This window comes from Bufo gargarizans, chromosome 11 (assembly GCF_014858855.1).
Source record: "Bufo gargarizans isolate SCDJY-AF-19 chromosome 11, ASM1485885v1, whole genome shotgun sequence".
Taxonomy (NCBI): Eukaryota; Metazoa; Chordata; class Amphibia; order Anura; family Bufonidae; genus Bufo; species Bufo gargarizans.
Window position 1 is genome coordinate 78,261,782 of NC_058090.1, and position 20,935 is coordinate 78,282,716.

At 39.4% G+C, this 20,935-nt stretch overlaps 1 protein-coding gene across 1 annotated transcript; it reads right to left on the minus strand.

Annotated features, from left to right (window-relative positions):
- Positions 1–229: 229 nt before the first annotated feature.
- LOC122921306 (embryonic protein UVS.2-like) lies at positions 230–15,674 on the minus strand. The gene is made up of 13 exons (XM_044271285.1): positions 15,354–15,674; positions 14,051–14,087; positions 13,446–13,514; positions 11,460–11,600; positions 11,238–11,355; positions 9,461–9,639; positions 8,757–8,838; positions 6,727–6,854; positions 5,751–5,866; positions 3,841–4,066; positions 3,437–3,558; positions 3,044–3,260; positions 230–243 (listed from the first exon to the last, which is right to left on the minus strand). The coding sequence occupies exons 1-13, from the start codon at positions 15,420–15,422 to the stop codon at positions 230–232; spliced, it is 1,518 nt and encodes a 505-aa protein (XP_044127220.1). The 5' UTR covers positions 15,423–15,674.
- Positions 15,675–20,935: the final 5,261 nt, after the last annotated feature.

The window sequence follows — 20,935 nt, forward strand, 5'->3', positions numbered from 1 at the left end:
TATACAATACACACATTTTGAAAAAACAGAAACGCCAAGTTTATTAAGAAATGCACTGAAAGCCATATTCGGAGTTAAGAAAAATATAAAAATGAAGACTGAAAAACACATTCTGGGTTTAGGATAAGCAGAAATACATACATACAATTCTCAAATTTATTTTAAATATATACACACACACAAAATGAGTCGCCATCGTTCAAGCAATCAAATTTCTTCAATTTCGTGTTCAGGTTTCCTTGACTGTAAAAAGCATAAAAATAAAAATTAGAATGTTTTACACTAGATTTCACATATGATGTTGTTACTTCATTTGTAGTTAAATATTCTCTATTTTGTGATACAGTAAACAGTTTTTAAATACTTTGAACTCTTAATAGTAATTCATACATGAAACAGTGACGCCCATAGGGGTGTCACTCAGACCATGAACATCCAATTATGTATGTTCCCACAATCACTTTTTGCTCTGCTATTTATTGTATTTTTTAGATCAAATCGATCATACCTTGATAGATACATGAATGTAAACTGCTGAAAAAGTAAATGCGATAAAAAAAAATTATAAATAGATATATATATCTATCTCAAGGGATTGCCCAGGTTTGGAAAACATGGCTTCTATCTCTCAGAAATGGTACCAGACTCGTTCATAGGTTGTGTCTGGTATTACTGCTAAGCTTAATTGAATGGGGCCAAGTTACAACCTGTGGACCGACGTGGTACCGTTTTAGGAATTTAGCTGACATTTTTTCTGATCTTTGACAAATTCCTTTAAGGGGGTTTCTAAGTGTTTAATACTGATGATTTCTCCACAGGATAGGTAATCAATATCTGATCGGTGGGTGTCTGACTCCTGACGTCACCACTTTAAAAAAAGCTGAGCAGCTCCGGTGAGCACTATGGCTTCCCAGCTACTCGCCAAGTACAGTGCCTTCTACGGTATACTGGTTGTGCTTGGTATTGCAGGTAAGGGGCTTCACTTAAATGAGACTGAGCTCAGCTTGGGTAAACATAATGTCACTGGTCTAGGAAGAGTCCATGGCACTCACAAAGCAGAGCGGACTGTTCAAATAGCTGATCGGCAGGAGTGCTGGGAGTCCGACTTCCACTGATCTGATACTGATGGACTATGTTGAGTATAGGCCATAAATATGGAAGACCTGGAAACCCCTTTAACCTTTAGTGACCAAGCCTGTTTGGGCCTTTATGACCAAGCGTTTTTCTTCCTTTTTTTATGGTCTCGTTCCAAGAGCTATAACTATATTTTTCCGTCTATATAGCTTTATGAGGGCTTGTTTTTTTATGGGACAAGTTGTAGTTTTTAATGGCACCATTTTGGGGTACACATAACTTTCTGATTAACTTTTATTAACACTTTCTGGGAGGGAGATGGGGAAAAATAGCAATACTGCCACTGCGTTTTTACATTATAAATTTTACGGCGCTCATTTTTCGGTACAAAAAACATCATATCTTTATTCTCTGGGTCAGTACGATTACAGTGATACTAAATACCTATAATACTTTTTTTAAGTTTTACAACTTTTTTTCCAATAAAACCCCTTTTATTAACCAAAAAAAATGATTTTGCAATGCCACTTTACAAGACCCATAACTTTAGTATTCTTTCTATGGAGTTGTGTGAGGGCTTGATTCTTGAGGGACAACTTGTATTTTTCATTGGTATCATTTTGGAGTAATTTCCGCTTTTTGATCGCTTATTACGTTTTTTTCTGTGGAAACTAAGAATAAATTAGAATTTTTATTTTTTTTACGGAGTTCACCATAGGGGATAATTTATGTAATATTTATGTAGTCCGGGTCGTTACGGAAGCGTCAATACCAAACATATGGGGGATATTTTCTTTTTGCAATTTTTTTCATTGAAAAGCGTATTTTCAATGGAAAAAAAGCATCTTTTTTTATTTTATGGAATTTTTCTTAATTAATAAATGTGTATTTTTTTCTATTTTTTTATTACTTTAAAGTCCCACAAGGGGACTATAATATACAGTATTTTGATTGCTTTTTAAATGTAATGCATGCTCTCTATAATGCATTACATTTCAATAGCAATGCTATTCAAAGATTGACCAGCAGGCTGCGCCAGAGAGGCACAGCCTGCTGGAGAGAACTGCAGACAGGCTCGGGGCCCTGAATGGAAGCAAGGTAAGCTTCAACACATCAGCACCCCGTGATCTTATTTTCGGGGTGCTGTCCACTCCCTCTGTCACCACTTTACATGCAGCGGGCGCCATTGCGCCCGGCATGTAATGGGTTAAACAGCCCGGATCGGCACTTCTGCCGCTCAGGGCTGTTAGAGCAGGGCCCCGGCTCTCAGGGCCCCTTAGTGACCGCCGTAAAAAGGCGTATGGGTGGTCACTAAGGGGTTAACACACTGAGAATATAAAGTACATGCACTAAAAGGCAGAAGAGATATAAACATAGAAAAATCCTACTGTAGATCAATACCATCTCCTGCAGTGAGGAGAGAGAGCTTTGTGACCCTTTAATAAGTTTGGCCCCTCTTCCATCTATTCATGTGCCAGAAGCTGAATCTGGTACTGATATTAGGTTAAATATTCGCTAGTTTCCATTCTACTAAATCTGACATGTCCCTCTAAGCTCCACCATTGCCTGGTCACTTGGCAAAGTAGCAGGAAACGCAAAACGATATCACAAATATGGTGTGCGTCATCATTTCCAACTTTTTTACACCTCAAGAGCTGTGAAAAAACTCAAATAAATCTGACCTATTGGGGCAACTTTATCAAAACAGGTGTAAAGTAGAACTGGCTTAGTTACCCACAGCAACCAATCGGATTCCACCTTTCATTTTCCAAAGAAGTTCTTTAAAATGAAAGGAAGAATCTGATTGGTTGCTATGGGCAACTAAGCCAGTTCTACTTTACACCTGTTTGAGAAATCTCCTCTCAATGCGTTGGAAAATCTACTGATCGTTACCGGCCATCAAAAGCCTTTATATCACAATTATATAAAAAATATATAAAACTTTAAAAAAAAAAAAAAAGTTACTCACAGATGGTGTACGTCAGCCGGAATCCTTTTGTCTGATAGCCGCCATCAGTTTGGAAATTAAGGAGAATTTTATTACCAGTTGAAGTCATCGAAATTAAGCCTGTGCCACAAAATGTGTTTGTGGGTGACTTGCCCTCCTCCCCATTGCCATAGATGAGCAGTCTATCGGCATAGCAATATATAGCTGACTCTATATCAAATGTTCCATTTAGGGAAATCTAAGGAAATAAGAGGGAGAAAACGTACGGCCAGATGTGAGAATAATGACACAGAATTAAAGGGGGTTTCTGACATCAATGAACATATCCTGAAGATAGGTCACCAATATCAAAGTCTTAGAAAACCACAGTAAGAATAATGAAGCTTAGACCTTAGAGATCTGATATTTAATCACCTTGTATCCGGTAGGTGCATGTATAGTAAAATAACAGTTCAGGTTGGGCAAGTAGGACCCTGAAGAATAACCTGGAGATGTGATGTTATTTGTTGCCGCAAAAAAAGTTCCTCCACATGGCACTAAAAGGAAGCAATATAAGTGTTAGGAGTACAGTAATGAGTAGAAGACATCAAATATACAAAATACTAAAAAATGTCAAGTTCTAACGTCAACAAATGTCTTTGTTAAATAACTTTAGAGCAGAGCTATAAAGTGGAGCTCGAAAGCTACTATCAAAAATCTAAAAACAAAGAATGAAGTGCTTCCGTTATACTATCCCTCTATAATATGGTATACAGTATTGTAGTGTATAATAAGTACATACATACTGTTAATCTGACCTCCATTTCCTTGATCCTCACCTGTCTTATACGAAGCACTGAATCCACTAGATGAATTTGCGCCATCGCTAACAAATTCCATCAGCATCTGGTTGGTGGAACCAATTATTTTGGGTATTTTCGAGCTGCCACAAGTGTTGTTCAGGAGGAGCGGAGATCTTCTACTAGGTCCATCAAAGATCCTGACATAGTCTGACAAACAATCAGGAGAGCTCTCAAGTTTGAAGACATCAAATGTCAAGGAAACCTATATAAAAGCAAAGAACACCATTATAAAATTGTCATATCGTAAAGCAGTCTTTCTTCTGGAACCAGCATTACTCCTGCATACGTAACGCCCCAGAGGTGCATTACCACTTCTGCACCCTGCTGCTGTCTCCTAGTGTCAGCCTGTGTATTTAATTGCAGGTCCCATATAATGTGCATCTCCTATTTTGCAACTGTTGTGTTATCATGTAATGTGCCTGGTTCAACAGTAGGTGGCAGCATAAACGGCAGAGCTACAGTTATATAGCGTGGAGCTTTCCTTTCCATTCTAACACCCCCCTCTGTGGTGTGGTGTGCATTTTTCACTTGCTGCAGGGAGGGAGGAGTTTTAGTTTAGAGTTAGTCTAGCTTACCCCCTGCTATGGGAAGGTTCCAGTTTACCCCCTGCCAAGGAAGGGTGTGCAGCAGGTGTGTGTTCCTGTTGGAAGTGCCTTGCCCAGGCAAGCTGGAGCATCTTCAGCTCAGCTGGATGTGTAGGCAGAAGCTTACAGCCTCAGGAGCCAGGAGAGAGAGAGACTTCCTGGTCTAGCAGATTTCAGAGCCAGTCCACAAGAGAGAAGTTGCAGCAACCAGAGAAAGCTAAATTGTACAGCTATCCTGTCAGCACAGCAGAGCCAGACAGCAACAGACAAAGCAGAGAGGAGTTTGCCTGCCACAGTTAATGCCGAAGCCTGCTGGGGACCAAGATAAAGTCTGCAAACTGGAGAAAAGTTTATGGCAAGTAAAGCTGTTTTCAACTTTGATACAAAGTCTGGACTCAGTTTAATCTCCATCCCACCATTTCATTACCTTTGTCTGCTTTTGGAGGGCAACGCCTGGCATCAAACATATCCAGGTAGGAGCACCGTGACACGTGCACAAAACATTAAGGGATATTTAGGCTACCCTACACCACTTTGGCATTCCTACACCTGGGTACCATTTACAGTATCATTAGAAGGGGCCTTGTACCCTTGTTGCTTCACTGCAACTGGCGTCACAAAAAACATGTACTTTAAGGGACCCCTTGCCATGCGCCTGATGACTGCACATACAGAATGCATCTGGTCCTACAGTGTAGTCACATTCAAGTGAATGGGCTTGAGCTACAACACCAGTCCTAGCATCTACACAAGAATGATTTATGCAACAAAAACAGCAACATAACATCAAGATGCCCAACAACTACCAAACTATGGTTTGGCTTATACATAGTCATTTTTATTAGAATTTTAGTTTAAGACATTGATCATCAACATGATAGTATCTGATCCCTCATCATCTAACTTCTATAAAAAAAATAAAAAAAAGACTAACCCTCTGTCCATGAATGATCATTATTAATAAAGTCGTAGGCTCCTGGCCCCAACGCAAAATTTATAAATAACCCTACCAGGTACTATTTGTACTACTATTGTCTAATTTAGAAGCTGAAGGGACTTTGAGGAACCTATAGTCTCCCTATTTCTATACGTTATATAACAGTACACTACAGTGAGGTCAGAGGTACCAGTCACACTAGGACCTTTGATTTTAAGAGGGCCCAAGTGTCCTTCTACCATGTAAGCAGACAACAGTATTACAAATGAGGATAAGTTACAGATTTGGCATGAAGACATAGGAGCTTCAAAATTATGCCTTTGTGGATTTTTTATTTTTTTTGCAAAACTTTTGGTCATACTCACTTGTCCATTTGGGGTTCTGATCAAAAATGCAAAGTTCATATTGTCTGGATAATTGTTTGGATAGTTTGCAGAGGAGAATCCTTCACCTGGAGTATTGAACAGCCTACTGGAAACATCTGACAAAAACAAATATTAACTGAGTGGGGTGTGTTTTTTGCTGCAGCTCTCTCCCTATAACAGCTCTCAGGAGGTGTGCCGTTTCTCCTACATCTCTGTCCTTGTAACTGTCACAGCCTATAACAGTATATCTGACTGGTGGCAGTTGAAGGATGGAAATGACCATGTGCGTGTCCAGCACAGTAGGTGGATGTAGACATTACTATACAGGTTAAACACAGACTGGTACCATTATAAGTACAGAGAATGCCTATCAAATGGAGCATTTATGTAATAAAATTATATAATTAACATATTAAGGTGGCAAAACCCTTTAACTCGATCTCCTCCAGAGTATGGAGAGGAGCAATCACCAATGCCGTCGCTCTTCCCCATACTGTCTCGTTGTTTCTCGGCAGCAGATCGTGTTTACATAGCTCAATCTACCACTGGGAAATGATGCCCTTTTGTGCTGCACAAAAGATCCAATTACCTGATGAACGGGTGTTTCGCTCATTCATGGAGTAACCAGCAGTACATTTACACCGCAACATCATCGCTGATGAGCGTTACTAGTAATAGCGATAATCTGCTCAATTGTCGGCTCGTGTAAAGAGCCCTTTAGACAAACAGTGTGAAAACTGTGGCCTAAAAAAAAATTATATGCACACACACATACTGACACAAAGCATCAAATATAAAAGACCAAAAATTCTAAAAAATATAAAGAGTTAATATAAAAACGAAATCCTTCTTTGATGACATTCCCTTTAAACCCTCCTCTACAGACTCTGCTTGTAGTACTTTGAAAACATATCTCCATTTGGAACCTATATCAACTGAAACTTCATTGTTACTGTAGTTTATCAATGATACTCACCACAATTATAGAATTTGTTAATTTTTTCCACGTCCAGGACACTGAGGCCATCTCTTTGACCAACCTGCACATTTGGATTAGGAATGGTGCTGATGGTGGGTAGATCTGGATCAACAGCAAAAGCAAACCTAGTGGAAAATGATTATTATAGTTTTCTTTCATATTGATAGCCCCAGGGGGTACATCCCATGTCTCTAGAGGGTAGTTAAACAGCGTGTCTGGACTTCACTACATAAATTCAGACCCTCCCCAGCAGCCATTTTGAGGAGTTTCATGTGAGAGATTGAGGAGCTTGAACACTGTGCTGTGCAAATTACATTCCAAATCGCATATAAATAATCCTGATAGATCGTGTTAGATAGTAATAGGGAATTGTGTCGATGAATAGCTGATGGGGTCCAGTGCAGGGAGTAGTGTAGGTTATAGAGATGGTTAGTGAAATATATAATCCATATAGTTAGTGTTAGATAGTGTAGGTTAGTTAGGGCATAGTGTAGCAGATAGGGTCTAGTGCAGAGAGTAGTGTAGGTTATAGAGATAGTTAGCTGAAATATATAATCCATATAGTTAGTGTTAGATAGTAAGGTTTAGTTAGGGTCCAGTGCAGGGAGTAGTGTAGGTTCTAGAGATAGTTAGTGAAATATATAATCCAGGTCTACTGGTCAGGTCTTCTCACATTATTCTGTTTAATGCACTGAACCTGTTCATGTTAAAATAAATCTCTCAATAAATAACAGAGGCGGCAGTCAGTCCAATCTTCCTGTCCTTGTGGAAGAAGAGGGATCCGAGCTGCAGTATCCCCATGTACAAAGCCATCTGCCTCCTGCTCCGTCCAAAGCAACTGGTAAAGGGGGAGGGGCGGTATGTTGGGTGGTGGCCGCCACCAATCTGATATTAATGACCTAATGTATGGACACCATGATTATTGCAGACCACAGCATGCATCTTTTAGCCATTTTTATTCTGGCTAAAAGCTGAAGGCCTTGAATAAGGGATAACCCTCCTTTTTTTAACAAATAATTCTTTAAATGGGTATTTGGAAGTTTGGGTAGTGAAATTTAACTTAGAAATAAGAAACACTTATATCAAATACGTTAGTGAGAAGAAAAAAAATAGGACGACATTTTCAGATAATTTGTGCATATATGGTAAAGCCTGGTTAAGATGGCCCCAATGTCTCCTTCATAGATCAGCATTTTGGTCAGTGATTTCCATCAGTGATTGTGAGCCAAAACCAGGGGCGGCTCTAAACAGAACAGGAGCAGATCTTTCCCTTACACCTAATGTCTGTGCAGCTCCAGTCCTGGTTTTGGCTCACAAACACTGATGTGTGATGCGGCTTGAATTAAATATTAGTTAAACGCCTAAGGACTGGATCCGTTTTTATTTTTGAGCTTTCATTTTTTCCTTTCTACCATCCAAAACCCATAACTTTTTACATAATTTGCTCACAGAGCTAGATGAGGGCTTAGTTTTCTGGGGCAAGTTGTATTTTTAATTATACCATTTAATTTACCATGTCTTGTATTGAAAAATATAAAACTACCCAAGGTTTTTGGATATTATAGTGGTCACTATATGTCCTGACATGACCTTCTTATGCTGGGACAGTATGATTACAGTAATACCAAATATATATGTGTTAAGTTTTCCTTCTTTCAAAAATATAAAAACTTTTGACAGATATTGAATTTCAATCCTTGACCCTTTCCTCTAGGACAGGCTTGCTCAACCTGCGGCCCTCCAGCTGTTGCAAAACTACAACTCCCACAATGCCCTGCTGTTGGCTGTTCGAGCATACTGGGAGTTGTAGTTTTGAAACAGCTGGAGGGCCGCAAGTTGAGCATGCCTGCTCTAGGAGATAAGCTCCTGCCAGATATGTCGGCACATGGCTTTCTCCTCTCTGCCAGTTGAAAACACAGCTGACTGTATAGGTCTATGGCATTTGGCTGACCACTAGTGAAGGTGTATGGGAACCTTAGGTCAGTTATCCACCACGGTTCATCTTAAATACACCCTAATACACTTACTTGTCATAATGCATCACCGAGGTATAATCATATGGGAGACCTAAGGTAGTGCCGTCCTGTATGTCAAAATTGTTCTCCATCCCTGGGAAGGGGGGGGGGGGGGGGAAGATAAATAAAAAAATATTAGTTACAATGTGAAGAATATAGAATTGTATTTCATAATTTATAATTGTTTAAAAAAATTGATAAGGTAAAAAATAGATTCCGATTTTATTTCATTTTTTGGAAGTATTATTTTTTCTAATTATTATTTTTTTTAACTATTTGCTGATGCTAAATCTGCATAATATTTAGTTAGATGTCAGTCAAACGCAACAACTTTGGCAGGATAAATCTATCATCTGATGTGTATGGGGGTTTACTTGTCCTCCCTAAGGGCAGATTCAGGTAAGAGAAGGGAGAGGCCAATTTTTTAAATCTTCCCATGAGCAGGTCAAGAATTTAAAAATAATCAAATTGATTAGGCAATTTTTCATGACCTGATCCAATTTGTGGGTTATGAGGACATAGTCAAAGTAGTCAGATTCACAATGTTCGTTAAATTCCTATTCAAAGAATATCTGGAATATTTTATTTTCATTGAAAAATAAACCATTTTGTATTGTTTTGGTAAATTTTTATGTTGAATTGCACCATAATATTAGATTATAATATCTGAGTGTTATATCGGATGTGAGCGTGATGTGTGTTGATGTACACGGTACCTTTTTTGACGTTTCTGTAATTTACGGTGATGTAGCTGCCACGATCAGACCGGCTATTTTCATGTTGAAATCCCAAGGCGTGGTTTAGCTCATGTTGTATTATTCCTCTGGACATACAACCAGGGGCTAATAAACGTACAGGTTGAGCTCCTCCGTTTTGTCCAACATAGGATGAACAACTGAAATACCAGAAACAAATGCATTTAGAGGTAAGTTACTTCATGATGAAGGATTACTATACAATTCGATTTTCCAACAGTTCTTTAATATGAATACAGGGCAAAAGGTCCCTAACAACCGGTCTGACTCAGGTTACTGGAATCTGTTTCAGGGATAAATTGACATTGCTGTAGACTGATGAGGGGCAAACAGTGAAGCTATGATTTTGATTTATCACGGGGTTAACAGGAATTAGAATAAAGGAGCCATATCATAGCCGTGTCTAGTGTTGCAGCTCATTTAAATAAGATATCAGATAAAAAACATGGACAAGAGTGGGGCTGTTCATGGAAACCTGACATCAAATATGCTTGGTTACCCGACTTCTTTTATGGCAGATATCGGGGAAGAGAATGACTGAAAAGTTGGATTTCAAAATGCCTCATCTATTTGATCTTCAGGTTACGCTGCTATCATAGATTAGAGTTGAGTGCAAATATTCAAATTGTAAATTTTAATTACAAATATCGCCACTTCGAGAGCTTGCAAATATTTAGAATATAGTGCTATATATTCGTATTGGAAAATAGTTTTGATTGCCAAAATTCAAATCTCAAATTTATCGCGAATATCTTCACTTAGCAACATCCCTAGCAACCAATAGGAAGGTTGTCTAGCCCTAAGTGTTGATCGCAAATATTCAAATCGCTAATTTTTATCACGAATATATTGCATTGCCTATTTTCACAAACAAGTAAATTACTGAAGATCACAAATTCTTAAAATTTGCAAATTTATATTCGGCCAAAAATTTGATAAAAATATCGCAAATTCGAATATTGCCCATGCCGCTCATCACTACCAGAGATGTCTACTAGCGGTTTGACCCACTTCCCTAATAAAAGCGCAACCAAGCATACATGTGTTTACATGGCTCGGGAAGATGTCTTCCCTGTGTACGTTGTGTGTGGCTCAAATGCATTCTAATAGTTGTCATCTTCTCTTGGGGGTTTTAGCTGGGCTAGGCTTAGCCTAGGAACTTGGGTTTGGGAACAGAAAGCCCTTTTCCAACAAATACCAAAGCACACTTTGATGCAAATAGATATGAAAAAGGCTGCCTCCCTTCTATACATGCCCTAGTAACAGAAATTTGAATATGCCCTGATCATTGAAGTATTGTCAGTTAAAAATGCTCATGAAGTACAGAACCTAACAAAGCTCCTTGACAGCATCACAAATTATGTTTTTGATGGTTTGAATATTAACTCCTCCGCTATAGTTATTAGAATAACTAACACACCCCAGTCATGAACTATCTCAAAGTTAGACAAAGGGGAATGTGCTAGATGGTGGGACCAGTGTGAGCCATTGGGTATAATAAATCATAGTTCATGAAGTTGCCACATAACCTACATCAAAGCAGATGTTGTGACAAGACCCAAAATCTGAGGTTCCTGAGGGGCAAGGCAAGAATAATTCCTGTTGAGGGTTCAACCACTTTTGGGGATCTGCAGAAAAGGTCCCCATGGTTGAACAAACCTTTTAAAGCCAAAAAAATGTTTGCATAGACTCTGGATGAGTGAGCTCCCCTTCCCATCTAGGCAAACGAATGACTTACCCATCAGATGAGATAATGTCAAGGTAATTTACTTCTGCAGTCCTCTTTATAAAGCGCACACAGGTCAAGGATTCAAATTCCTGCATTGCGGTCATGAACAGATTCTGAAATTCAACACCTAGTCAAATAAAGAGGACGTGATTAATATCAGCTTGGAATTTCTAGGAAGTCACCACCAATATCAATGTATATGTTAATGTTGTATGAAACTCTGCAACTTACGGTAACCTGGAGATAAGGTATATGGCACTTGGACAGTTCCATCTGCAGATCTAGGCCATAAACGGTCACGGTTTGTGGCATAACGACCCATCCTTTTCATTACATCACCATAGACTATTGGGTGTGTGCTTTTGTCCAGTCCTTTGGAAGAGAAAAAAAAATATCTATAAGCATGATCTGTAGGTTTAAATTAAACATGAAGATTCAGCAGGCAATTGTCAGTTGAGAAGCTTTCCTTCCCAGCAATCACCTGCTCGCTAGTGGAGGAGAGCGCTGCTAATACTGCAACAATCTCCTCCTTAGTACGGGAATGAACAAACACTAATGCCATCTTTCGTCCTCATACTGAATTACTGTTTGCCTTCAGCAGATCGCAATTACACAGCACGATCTGCTGCCGACAAATGAGGGTCTTTAAACCTGCTAAAAGATTTGAATTTCCAGATAAACAAGTATTTGCTCCTTCATAGAGTAATTAGTGGCAGTATTACACTGCCAGATCATCGCTCACAATCTTCTGGTATAATAGGGCCAGTAAATAAAGATACTTTGTATGGGCATCATTTGCTAAAACTATTGACTTTCATTGTATTTTAATAGCTACAATAATATATTGCCTTTATTGGTTTCTAACATATAAGGGTTTGTTCTGCCTTTTGACCATTTTAACTGTCCCCAGCAGTGAGTAGCTCTTAGGGAAAAAATTATACTAAACTGACCCCTGCTAGTTTATTTGGGCTCTGTGGCTCCTTTCCACAATCTACTAGTCCCCATCTTTAAACATCCAGTCAAGTGGCACACCACTGCTGGGTCACATCTTGTTTGTGGACATGTCACCACTGAGACCATTGTCTGGCCACAGTAGAGCACATGACAATATCTGGAAGTTTTGAGGCCAGGGACCGGGTTATTGGTGAACAGAGCTAAGGAACCAAAATGGAGATGCTGGCAGCAGGTGAGTGATTTGATCACCAAGTATAAAGTGCTTCAGGAGACAGGTAAAAATGGCTGAACAGCTGCACAATTCCTTCCAAATGGTGATGGATCATCACCAGGAAGTGCAATGATAGGTTTATGTGTATTGGCAAAAAGAGGTGAGATGGGACTTCATGTGTAATGTCCAAGAAGAGGGCAATGATTATCAATAGAGTTCAATTTGTGAGGCTGTGCATGTTTTATGGTAGACGTATCTACTGTCACCGTTCCTCTAGTCAGAAGAATCAAGAGGAGTCAGTAAAAGCTGGGCGTCTGTCTCTTCAAATGAAGAAAAAAGGTCTTGCTATAGCAGTCATTCCACTGAGGCCAGTGGTAGATGGCACTGAAATAAACAGACTTGTGACCAATGTCGCAATGTTGGGGCAGTAGGAAAAAAATCAATCGTGTAGGTATTGATTAATTACAAAAATTATTCACAGAACACCCCTTTTAAACCGATATGTCAATCTTATGGCTATGCATTCTGTAAACCCCATAGGCGTCCATGTACACTAGATGAAAGTCTGCCAAGGATACCAATTTCGGTGGAGGAAACACTTAAGGTTATTGCTCAATAGTATGGCTTGCAGATGAGGCCAAACCATGCCCACCAACAGAAACCCATGGCCATATGATTTATAAGTGAATTTATATGACCATTGATGCTGGGGGTTAAAGCGACTTGGCCGAATTCAACCAAACGCACCATTGGGATGTACCTTTAATGTTTAATGGATGTTACCCAATAAATGCTGTTGACAGATCAGGCAAGCTGAATTTTAACATGTTTGATTCTTTGTATTTGTGGGGACAAAAGCCACCACCAGAGGTTTATGGCAGCTACTTATTTTCCACTATCCATTGAACCAAACATGCCAACCTAAGTGTATATATTTAAAGGGGACTGGAAGGAATTTTTGACCATCAGCTGTCTAAGGTGTATGAATACCTTGGGATGTTGTCAGGGAAAATACTGCCAAATGAAGGAATGAGGAAATGTCATAGTCCTACCTGTGTTCACTTGAAGAATCTTGGAGAAGACGTCAAGAGGTTCCTCTGTTTCGGTGTTGTCTGCTTTCCCTGTAAATATATGAAAAACAGAGGAATTTTTTCTAACCTACTCAGACAAGAAGAATAGAACAATGAATGAAGAGTCTACTGTATTTAAATGGGCAGAATAACGAGCTAATTAATTAGCAGGATCTAAAGGCACACTGGGAAGTATGCCTTGTTTATTAAGGCCGATTCTGCTGACAGGTTTACAAGTACATTTTGTGGTAGCAAACCTTCCCTTTCAAATAACTACATAGATAAACCGGCCATCCAAATGAGATTGTTGAAGGCAATTACCAACTTTGCCCATTTTATTGTCAATCATCGTTTTAATAAGTAGCACGATAGCCGAAGGTAGACTTCTGTCTGTTCAAATTATGATCGGCTCAATTTGTAAGCACTTCTCTCTACACAAGCTACTGAGATGTGGAGATGTCATCACTCAGACCCCCACCGATCAAAACCTTTACATCACCATCATATTAAAAGTCTTAACAAAACTCATTGAGCCTTTAAAAAGAGTCAACATACATGACAGTGATGAAATGTGTCAGAAAACTTACCAACATTTTCTCCCGACGTTGGCCGACTTTTACACCCCTAAGTGAGAAGAACAATGATAGGCTTAGTCACATTCAAAAATAGAATTGTCTATTTCACTTAAACACCATGGTGTTCCATTGTGTAAAAACTGCTTATAGCATATTTCTTCTAAACTAAAAATCATAGTTACTTAGTTGTTTTTGTGAATAAAATTATATTTTCATGTGATAATTGCAATTGTTAAATGTTGCTTTTATACTACATAACATTAGCATTGTCACAAATCTTCTACACAAGAACACATCTTTTATATGAAAATTTACTAGTATTTGCTAGAACAGGGATTCTCAACCTGCGTTTCTCCAGCTATTGCAAAACTACAACTCCCAGCATGCCCAGACAGTCTACAGCTATCAGCCTACAGCAGGGCAAGGGCATGGTGGGAGTTGTTGCTTTACAACAGCTTGAGGGCCCCAGGTTGAGCATCCTTGGGCTAGAAGATCACAATTATTCTGATATTGCTGTTTAACATTAGAGATTTGACATTGAAATAAAAGTCAAACGGTTAGTAAAAAAGGACTCCCCTCAACCAAACCCCTGCCACTACTGTTCTGCTCCAACACCTCTCCGACCCCCACTTCCTGTCCCGATTCCACACACTAATATTCCAGGAAAGGCTCACTCACCCAGTCATTGGCTGGGGCAGGTTACCACTAAGGGCAGTGAATGGATAAGCAGGATTTTCCTGGCATATCCAGGATAGGAAGCGATAAGCATAAAGAACAGCATTGAAGCGATGGAAGCTCAGGATTAGTGGCGGTGAGTTATTTCTGTCCCCTTTAGATAAAAAAAAACAAAAAAAACACCTCTCCTGAAACCACCTCAAAGGAGTATAACCATCATAAGAATGAATTCATAATTAGTTACGAGTTGTGTCCCAGCCCCTTTGTCAGTTTCTTCTGTACTGCAGCATTTCTGTCCACCTGCCATACATGGGACTACAACCCAGTTCTAGTTAAGTAAATGGGGCTGTGCTGAGGTTCCCAGTAGAGCGAATGGATAGAAGTGCTGGTGTGCAAGGAAATGTGAAAGAAGATTTAGTGCTCAACCAGTAAATGCTTTCAAACAGGAAGGCTTTCATATCTTAGAAACATGCCATTACTTCCAGTGATTGGAAAAAGGTTTTAAAGGGTGGATTGGGCATTGATGTAAATTATGGTGTACACATTTAGTTGGAGGATGAGAGACAGAAAGATATATAGATTGACCATAATATAATTAGAACATAGATTATAGTGATAGTAGATGTTATATTAGTCTCACCTTGATGGGTAAACCTGTAGAAGACGCAACCAGGCAGATGAGAAAGATGATGGAAATGCTTGGATTCATCTTTGTTTGGGTCTGGAGGCTGTTAAGGGGAGAATCCTTGTTCTGTGATGCTTTCTGTTGTACCTTCCTCAGATACCTCCCTTATATGTGGGGACAGACCACCTTCTTAGCCAATCAGCTCTCAGAACAACAGATTCTAGGGATTACATTGCTCAAAGACAGGTTCCCTCTGGCCCAGTGCATCACAAAACATCCTCATCATCATATTTAATCCTTTAACAATTGGGCAATCCTACAGATACCAAACTGACATCAGGGCAAAATGCAAAAAAACCTGCAGACGACCCTAGGAGAAGACATTTAGATTATGTTTACAATGCTTTTGTGTATTACTTGGGTGAAGACCACTGACTTGTGTTTCTTGTTCTATTTCTAGGTTCTCAGTGTCCTGTGAAACTAATGTTAATCTTTCCACGTCTTGAAGAAAATAGTTTTTTCCTGGGTGAATTGAATATAAAAATAAAAAAAGTTGAAGCACAATTAAACTATAAAAAAAAAAGTGAGTTTGGCCAATATGTAAAATAAATATTCTGAAGACAATATACTGTATTTAAAACAGTAAAATATTCTGCACACTTGTTATCATTCACGGGCAAGTTTGATTTTTGTGTTTTGTTTATACTTGCCAAGAAAGAATCAAAAATGCAAAAAATATTATAATATATATATATATATATATATATATATATATATATATATATATATATATATATATATATATATTCTGAAGTCAATACTAGAGATGAGAGAACCACTTGAGATTTGGTTAGTTTCAGGTTTGTTGCATTTTTTAAAAAGTTAGGTTTGTAACCTGAATCGATTCTGGCCAAACTAAAGTGGCTTCAATTGTGTGAAGCAAATAATGAAAAAAAAGGCAAATCAGACAGGGATGATGAATTACAAAAGGAAGCAAAGCATCTAGAAATCAAATCTGGCCCATAAAGTAAACTCTTTCAGATCTGAAAGAAAAATTTGATAGCAACACTGTAGAATGCCCCTAAGATTTTGGGGTCCATTATAAAAGTGGTGAAACCAGTTGGCACCACTGTCATGGCAGCAGTCCTTGCCTTCTGCCATACTTCTGATTAGGAAGGCCGCTGCCTTTGCTCACCAGCTCTATAGTTTCATGTTTCTGGCAGTCTCTTTCCCTGCCCAACTTTACCAGATGCCAAAGTAATAATTCTCCATCATCGCAGGCTGAGGCTTACTTTCCACTGACCATGCCTCTCCACCTGTTTGAGGTGAACACTCTGAACCTTAAAATTTGCCAGCATGCGGTTATCCTGGGGTACCTTTGCTTGTTCCATGTATAAACTTCTGGTAATGACATTTTGCCGTCTGCCCTGATCCTTGCCTGATCTTAATTCTGACCCTTATGTACCCACCCTGACCTCAAACTTTATCCATGTACTCTGCCTGACCTCAGCCTGGTTTTGACATAGTGGTTTATTTCCCCAGTGGGTCAGCAGTACTGAACAAAGACTACAAGAGGTAGTGAAAGTGAGCTGCGGTTCCAGCTCACCTTATGCATAAATACTCAGCGTGCACGGAAGGACCAGGGAATCCAAGATGTAATGATGAAAAACAAATCCAGCACAATGGATGCTTTGCAGAAAAATCTTCCGTTTATTTTAGCAACATAACTCCACGTACAGAATGCAGACAAGTGGTATGCCAGTTGACGCGTTTTGGACAGAGTCCTTAGTCGTGGCAAAGCATACAAGAGGTAGTGGTCCGGTGGTTCCCCTGCAGCAGAGTCCATATCCCTGTCAAAGTTTTAAAGAAAGAAGATCTGGGGAGCCACTTGAATAACACCCTTTGGAGTAATCCATTGTCCGTTCCAAGGCATTGCGCCTGCTACATGCACAGGAATGCGCTTGGTGACTGAGTAATTTGTCACAAAAAATTTGTGAAATTCGGTGAATCAGCCGAATCAAATTTTTCATAACTTTGCTCATAACTAAATGTCATCATCCAACGAGTGAGTCATTTCTTATTTGTTGTGTGATCAGTGACACCTTTACCCTGGCCAAATATACAAAAAAAATAATTCATATGGATGTTGGCTTAATGGTCAGAAATAGCGATGAGCGAATCAAACTCCACTAAGTGGACCTCAATCCGAATTTCAGGATAAATTCCATTTGCCCAAATCAATTTAAACTGAAATTGTGTAAAAAAAACTAACAAAAAAAATAAAATAAAATTACCTGATCCATTTGCTCACAATGGGCTGGCTGCAGTCATCTTGCTTGATCTTGGCCAAAATCCTGCGAGTATGATGCCACCATGCTGGCCGGCACGATGATATCATCTTTCATCAGCCAAATAATATTTTTATTTATTTAAGAAATTGTACACTGTTAATATCAGATGCTGAGATCATGTATAAATGGCGCTCCCCAGAATTGCACCCACTACTTAAAAAAATAAAATAAATGCACCTCAAAGTAATCACAAAGTATTTTTTATTTTTATAAAATTCGAGGAAACAGCAGAATTGAATTTTTTTAAATATTTTGTTCATCACTAGGGTTCTAGGTTTGAATCCAGTTAAGGACAACATCTGCATGGAGTCAGTTCTTACACTGTGAGCCCCACTAGGGACAGAGCTGCAGAATATCTCAGCCCCATGTGAGCAAAAAAAATAATAAATATATAATATCCTGCCCCATTGTAAAAATGCCTTGGTTAGATATTCTGAAAGAAAACTATAGCAACAGGGAACCCATATTACCGGAATGACTTCTTAATCACTTGCTGTGTATAAAACAGTGGATAAGTGGGTAATTAGGCATCACACAAATGGCTTAGGTGTTTGCATAATTGACTATTCAGTGTGAAGTTTACTAAAGGAACAGAACTGTCCCTTAGCACCTTAAAAGGGTTGGTCGCTGGTGAAACTGCACAGACTGGGTGAGAAAACTATTAGGGGATCTTTAAATGACAAAGGACTGAGACTAATGTGATAAGGTAAACATCATTATCAGTAAGGGATGGCAACTTGTTACTGGGTATGCTACTGAAAACCATTCCTGTTCCCAATGAAATAATTGACAATCTGACTAATGACTCATTTAGATGAGTAGATAATTACTCAGATGATTGACACAAGTGACCTACAGCCACCGCCAATAACGGCAAGCATTTCCATGCAGGGAGTAGTGTGTACACCTTCATTCATATCTGGTCGTATACTTGCTAAAATTCTGATAGTCATCTGTGTTCAGCCAGGTCCAGTCATGTCTATCAGACAGGTCACACAATGGAAATTGATATTACAATTCCTTAATGATATCAAGAGTAAAATGAGCGTTTATCGTAAAATAGTTCAACCGATGTATACATTCACATTAGACGATCATCCACCATGAATCGCAACGATCTAAACAGACCTTTAGGCCACGTTCACATATGTCTGGTGATTTGGCTCTGTTACCCTTTGGCATGGTGCAGAATACACCGGAGAGACTGAAGCTCGAACTGCTCCATAGTTAACTGAGATTGTTCATATTCATCTGGCGCATCAGATGTCGGACGTAAAATAAATCGCCAGACAGAAAAACATTTCCATGCTAGAGGATTCAAAATGCAAACTTCAAATTGGCGTGATAATAAAGAGCAGGAAGTGTCCAACCCCATATGCAGTGGGGCATCTATACCGGGGGGGGGGGGGGGAAGGGGCAGATGGAACAACATTTTATTACATTATATATACTGTATCACATCCACACATTTGCTATCCGGTGTAGGATGTCCATTGTGGTACTTGTGGTCCGCTGCCAGCATCCTCCATTGTATTCATTTTTGCTGGGGATTGCCATTAGCAGCAGACTACAAGTGCAGGATATGCCCCCCCCCCCGGTATAGATTCACCACTGCATATGGCGTTAAGCACTTCCTGCTTTTTAATACCACGCCAATTAGTAGTTTGTACTTTCAAAATGATGCCAACATAAAGTAGACATATGGGGGATGTTATGTAATACATATTTCATGAAGTATCATTTTCAGCTTCAAAAGCAGAAAAGTTTACATTTACAAAAAGTGAATATATATTGACTCAAAATTACGACTTTCATGAAGTACAAGGTGTCAGGAGAAGGCAATCTCATAATGGCTTGAATAAGTAAAGGTTTTCCAAAGTTATTACCACATAAAGCGACCGGTTACATTTGCAAAAAATGGCCTGGGCAGGAGGGTAAAAACTGGCCTGGAGTAGAAGGGGTTAATATTGGCTACATTACTCACAAGCTGCACACGTTTTTCCTTTGATTATTATCTTTAATAGTTGTAATTATGTATCTTCAAACAAATGAGTCTTAGAAAGTTATGCAGCCAGATGTTGACATGCACTTGAGATATCAAGCGAGCAGAGCAATGGCTTCTGCTGTACATCACAGCCGGTATTTTTGCCTTCACAAATTAAAGTACATGTGTGCCATTGCAATTAGGAAAAGATGTGATTATAATTATGGGCCAACCTTGGCTGTTTTGGGGTCATAATATGATGTGTAGTCTGCCATTTATTACAACGCTGGACAGTTTATAGGAGGAGTAGGTGGTGGAGGACATCCCCCAGTAGAGAGTCTGAAGGTCCTGAGATGGAAGAGCAGCCATCAACATCAGGCCAGGAAAGTCCCCAATCCAGATTGGTTACTGACAGTGCACGTGCCTCCATCTGTTCTGCATGAAGTCGGAGGCGAGTCCATGTTGCAAGCAATGCAGCAGTAATTGACGAGCGAGTCCTGCAGTACATCAATGAGGCCTGCTCAGAGGAGGAGTATGGCCGTTTTGCCCATATTCTCACCCCTCTTATGTGGAGTCCATGCAGAAATGCAGATCCGAGTGTGTTGTGGTATTATGACCCTTCTAGAAGCTGCCACTCGACCAACCTACCCCAATAGTATTCTGCAGGCTATTGAACAGTGGCGTATTCATGGGAATGACCCAACTAACTCCCCACCACTGGGCCCAGTATTTTATCCCCCTCTTCAACAGCCCACCCAGTACTATGTCTCAGAGCCTATGTACTCTTAGGATTATGGCTATGGACTGGCCAGTCAAAGACCACCAGATTATTATGGTCAGCCATACCATGACCCTTCATAGGTGCCCCTCCCACTGAGTTTCCAGATTAAGATTTTAAAAAGGTAGTTAAAAAGGTTTTTGTCTCTCACTACCCGATCATAATCTGGTAAATGATGGTAATGTCAGGCCAAACCATGTTTCAATTATACTTTTATTTACCCTAGTCTTTATAAAAATTGAGGTGCAATGTCCTCGTCAACCATTTTTACAATTCCCCCCACACAGGTAATGTCTACAAAACAGACATCCAAAACTTTTTCAGCATTAAATACCGTAATGTGCTAAGTACTTTAGACAATCATTTTTGTGGATTTTTGGGTTTAGGATAAATTGTGTAGGGTTTAATATTCTGGCCCTGCCCAAAATACATTGCTGCTCCCTAGGCAACACAGTCATTGTGTAGGTTTATTTGAAATGTGGAT